This window comes from Dermacentor variabilis, chromosome 4, assembly GCF_050947875.1.
Source record: "Dermacentor variabilis isolate Ectoservices chromosome 4, ASM5094787v1, whole genome shotgun sequence".
In the NCBI taxonomy this organism is placed as follows: Eukaryota; Metazoa; Arthropoda; class Arachnida; order Ixodida; family Ixodidae; genus Dermacentor; species Dermacentor variabilis.
Window position 1 is genome coordinate 235,333,552 of NC_134571.1, and position 4,970 is coordinate 235,338,521.

The 4,970-nt window shown below is 43.9% G+C and overlaps 1 protein-coding gene across 1 annotated transcript; it reads left to right on the plus strand.

The window, feature by feature from the left end:
• The first annotated feature begins 3,601 nt into the window (after nt 1-3,601).
• On the plus strand, nt 3,602-4,630 carry LOC142578163 (uncharacterized). Its single transcript, XM_075687564.1, has one exon. It carries the CDS (start codon nt 3,602-3,604, stop codon nt 4,457-4,459), a length of 858 nt encoding a protein of 285 aa, XP_075543679.1. The 3' UTR covers nt 4,460-4,630.
• Nucleotides 4,631-4,970: the final 340 nt, after the last annotated feature.

Genomic DNA, 4,970 nt, shown 5'->3' on the forward strand with positions numbered 1-4,970 from the left:
GACCACTGGTTGTATTGTGTCACTGTTCATTTTTTATTACATGTGCTTATAACGTGTGCTCCAAAAAGATGTTCCAATCATTGGTGCAATCTACTAATACCAGCTACTTTCGCAATGTCTCTGTAGGCATCTCTTTAAATCCTTTTATGCCTAACACGTAGCACAAGGACTCTCCTGCAATCACTGACACAGAAATGGTACAGTGTAGTTCTAAAAAATGTGCTTAACTCATATTGGTGACAACAAATAGTTTAACATTGGTGCTGTCATAGGTCTGGCTTGTGATTACAGCCGATGTCTTGTGGTTGATTAAAGGAGTTCTTAAACAGCAAGGTCCAGCATTACCAGAGCTTTGTTTTAAGGGCAGCCACTTGGACAGTTGTACGCTTGGACGCGGGTGTAAGTAGTTTAATATTGATGCATAGGCTTTGAGGTGACCAGGGTCAGGCTAGTGTATACAATTGTTATCCTGTCCTATTTTCTTTCGCATCACTCGCACTTAATTCAGTGTTACTGCCTAGATGGTGTGTTGAATGATAGGAAGGAAAGAGAATCATATGTATAATCTTGGCCAAGATGGCCTTGCAGTATGTTTCAGCCCAACTTTAGGCATACATGATTCCCAGCTTGGGTGAGCATACCGAGATAACTGTCCAGGTTGAGGTTCATTCTGATATGCTGTTAACACTTCTTTGAGTAATTGTATAAATACGACTGAAGAAAAATCTCTGTGGTTTTTAAAAACTAATCAAAGCCAGAGACTCAGACTGGTGGTCGTGATACGGGCATTGCACAATACCTTGTGAAGCATAACTTCCAGGCTGGTGACAGACGAAGTAGAAATGCTTCTTTTTCAGGTGGCCGCCTTTCTCCACCTTTTCCTTCCATGACTTGAAAGCTGATCAGGATAATAAAATAAAACAAATGTTACATGTATGCAGTGTGTCAAGTGGAATCAGGTTATTGTAAGCCCACGTTGGCTCTGCAGAATATCTTGTTGAGTAATTTAGAAGAAAAAAAGAAGATTAAGTGCCCTGGGGCGCAATCGGAGATATCGGAGATATATTGTTCGATACGCGTTCTGTTTGGATGCTGCAACGTCACAATGTGGCAGTATGCAAAATTTGTTACAACGGGGCGGAGAGAGCAGCCAATCAGGAAGCGGTGACCTCCCCGGAAGTTTACTTCCGTCGTTTGTCGTCTGCTTGCAGACAGTATACTACAAAACGAAATGTTTCTTGTCTTCCAAATGAATGATATCTTTATCTAAAAGAAAATGTATTTTTTCTTCTCAAGCCCAAACACGTTTTCAAATAGTAGTATGTGTGACTACTGCAATTTATAACTATTAGTTTCGTTGCGTCGTCCCTAGGTGGTGTCGCGCACAGCGAGAAGAAACAGGAAAAAGAAACGACGGGAAGAGTGGCGCACTTTTCAAGAGGCAGCGACAACATTCCAGTGGCTCGCTGGCACCGATGATGGGGTCGATTTCGCTGTACAACCAACAAATTATTTGTTTCGAGAAACGTAAACGACCCCGGAATTCACTTCCTGCCATTTCTTCAAACGCGTTTCGCACCTACACCCGCTCTCCTCCTTCCTCTAGAAACGCCAGCGCAACAACCTAAGTTCCCAACGGGAGCACCATTTTCTCGAATTAAATTGTGAATTGGATCTAAACGTGCCATACTGCAGCCGCCGGTTGGATCCAATCCAATCCATCAGACGCGCCATGCGAAGCCGTATGATCGCTCCAAACTTCCCAGTTCCCGTCGGGTTCGGCGCCTAGCAGACGAAATGCTCGGTGGGAGGATGATTGACAAGAGCATGTTGTCATTTTGACATCACCAAAAACGTGGCCGCGCCCCGCGGCTGGCAACTTCGTTGCGGAGTAGGCTGATCGCGCGCACCAATAACCAAACAAAGGCGCCGAACAACCACCTCCGATCGCACCCCTGGACACTTGTATGTGCAGTCTGCATTTCAGGATGTGTAATGCACAGAACTAGAGTTACAAAGTTGAATCGTAGATATGTTGTGGAACTCAGTAGTTATGAAGAAGAGGTTCAGTGACATCTTTTCTCTTTTCCTGGTGAGGATCAAGCATTTGTTTTTTTAGGGCAAAATTTTAGAGCGAGGCATTATGCAGTTAAAGAAAAAGAAGATATAAAAAAGTGTCAAGAATGAGGTTGCTTCTTGTACATCTTTAAACTATGCTTTGTCTGAGCACAATTTGCAGCTTTCATACAGAGATCAAACTCCTGCGAAGGCAGTATGTATAGAAACTGTAAGCTAATTTGCTTTATTAATTTGAGGTTGACACTGTGACATGGCGTCTAATTATAGCAGCACAAAGTGACTGCCATCAAAATTTTTTTCATGAGCAACGCCAAGAACTGCATCAAATGATAACTGAAAATGACAACTCTACATCTTAGTCAAATTTCCGTTCTGAACGAGAAAGAAAATACAGAGAATCATACCTTATCCATAAGTTCAAGGCATTGCAACCAATAGGCATAAACGTTTCAAAGGGTGCTTTAGAATCTATTCGCTATGCTAAATTTCAAGCTATAGGCAACAACACTTAGTTTGGTTTCTTGGCGTACCTTTTTTTTCGTTTCCTACTTTTTTTTCTCCGCCGGCGTGTCAGACGCCGTTGACACCCCGGCTAATATGCATGTCAACCACGCTGACACGTGGTTGACAGACGGGGGCCTTGGCCTTGTGTACAACATTCCTTTATTCTCAATTTGACACGCTAACACACCTTCCCTCATAGCCGCACCCACCCACCTTACACCCTCTCCCCTTTAGACAAACCCCACCTATATATACTGTGGCGAGGAAAGCATACGTCGCCTTGAAGAAGACAAGTCCACCTGTTGAAACGTTGGCTCCTGCGTTCACCTTGTTCTCGTTTTGCTCATCGTCTTGAATTTCCATCTCTCACATTCCCCGTGTTTTAACTGAACAATTAATGAGATTAAAATTTTTTCCACATTGGGGATTCAGGGAATATAAAACTTCGACAGGAGCTATCATTAGAACTAGTGTACAGTACTTCTAGCACTTCTTTAATCAAACAATGCAAAATTTGCGCTTTGGTTGACTCAGCTTTTACTTATTGTGTTAAGATTGATATGAAGTGCTACTTTATTTTTTCCTGCTGTGTGTACATATTTTTAGATGCAATCCTTTCCGTTGCATGGAGTTCTCGCTCACACAAAGCCATGGTGGGCTCGGTGGCTGTGCTTCAGCGCAGACCACTAATCCGCTGTATTTCGCCATGCAGGTGCACGGTTTCATCACCGGACTTCTTCTATTGCCCACAATTCTGGCCTTTCCCCAAGCCACAGCCATCCCAGAAATCCGGCCCAGCACACCCGGCGCGGGCCCCTTGCCTGCTCCCGCCACGACCGATTCATCATGTAAAACAGCGCCATCGCTACCTTCTTTGGATCCTCATTCACCATGGAACGCACCATCGTCAGCAACATCGTCCCCTACGTCAGCTATAAAGCCGGCCCTGTCATCCCCCGCGCTCTGTGGGCTCGGTGGCTGTGCTTCAGCACAGACCACTAATCCGCTGTATTTCGCCATGCAGGTCAGTAGGACGTATCATTCTTTCGGGAAAAAATCCAGTAACTACTTCCTAATACAGCTACCGAGCCCATGGTGCTGCGCTACAATTGCTATTGAATGTGTTCATGTCATACGGTCTTTGTTGCTTTTGTCGGGTGATGTAGAAACTAACCCTGGCCCTCCCGGTATTGAAGACGTAATGTCTGAATTAGGAAAGCTAGCTTCTGGCCAGTCAAAACTTATCACCGAAGTACTAGACCTAAAAAGCAAGTTACTAACAACAGACAAAACCCTATCGGATTTAAGTAAACGCATGACTGACTTAGAAAGGCATTACAAAGCCATTTCAACACTACGAAGTGACCTTGATACCATAAGAATAGATGCCACCCAAATGGCAGGTCAGATCGCACGCCTTGCTACGCAGATGGATGATAACGAAAACAGGTCACGCCGTAATAATCTAATATTTTATAACATCTCCGATCCTAACCCGAAAGAAACATTTGCAGAATCTGAAAAAATCGTCATCCGCCACTGCACTGAACACTTGAACTTCGTCATTGATCCCAACCAAATTGACCGTGCGCATCGCCTTGGACGCCATACAGAAGGCCGCGCTCGGCCACTTATCGTAAAATTTAATCATTTCAAAACTAAAGAGTCTCTACTTTCTAATGGCACTAAATTTAAGGGAAGCAATTTCAGCGTCGGAGAAGATTTCCCTCAACCCATCAGAATTGCTCGTAAAAACCTTATTGCTTTCGCTAAATCGAAATCCACGTCCTACTCTCTCCGCTTCAAAACATTACATATAGGTACTAAACGATACGTGTTTGACCATTCCACAGAATCTGTTAAGGAAATATCGTAGCAATTGCCCAGTCATCAACATGTGCCTTCCCATCCTCGGCCCGCCCCGCGATCAAACTTGTTCCTTTCCGCTATTTTCACTAACATACGGAGCTTCATGCCAAAACGTGACATTATTTCTAATCTGGTTTCGTCATCTTGCAGTAACCTTCTAATATTAACGGAAACATGGCTTACAGGAGACGTAACGGACAGCGAAGTGCTCGCTGAACTACCGAATTTTCAACTCTTCCGAAACGATCGCAAGGGCACGAGGGGGGGAGGGGTACTCGTCGCCGTAGACCAAAATATATCATGTACATCTGTTAATACTATGTCCGATCTTGAAATCCTATGGCTTAAATGCCATGCCGGACCCTATTCAATTTTACTTGGCGTTTGCTATAGGCCCCCTCATAGTACTCCAGACTTCTCTTTCAAACTGAATAACATCTTAAGTGAAATAACCACCAAACACCCCAACATGCATGTAATTCTATTTGGAGACTTTAATTTTCCTAATATCGATTGGT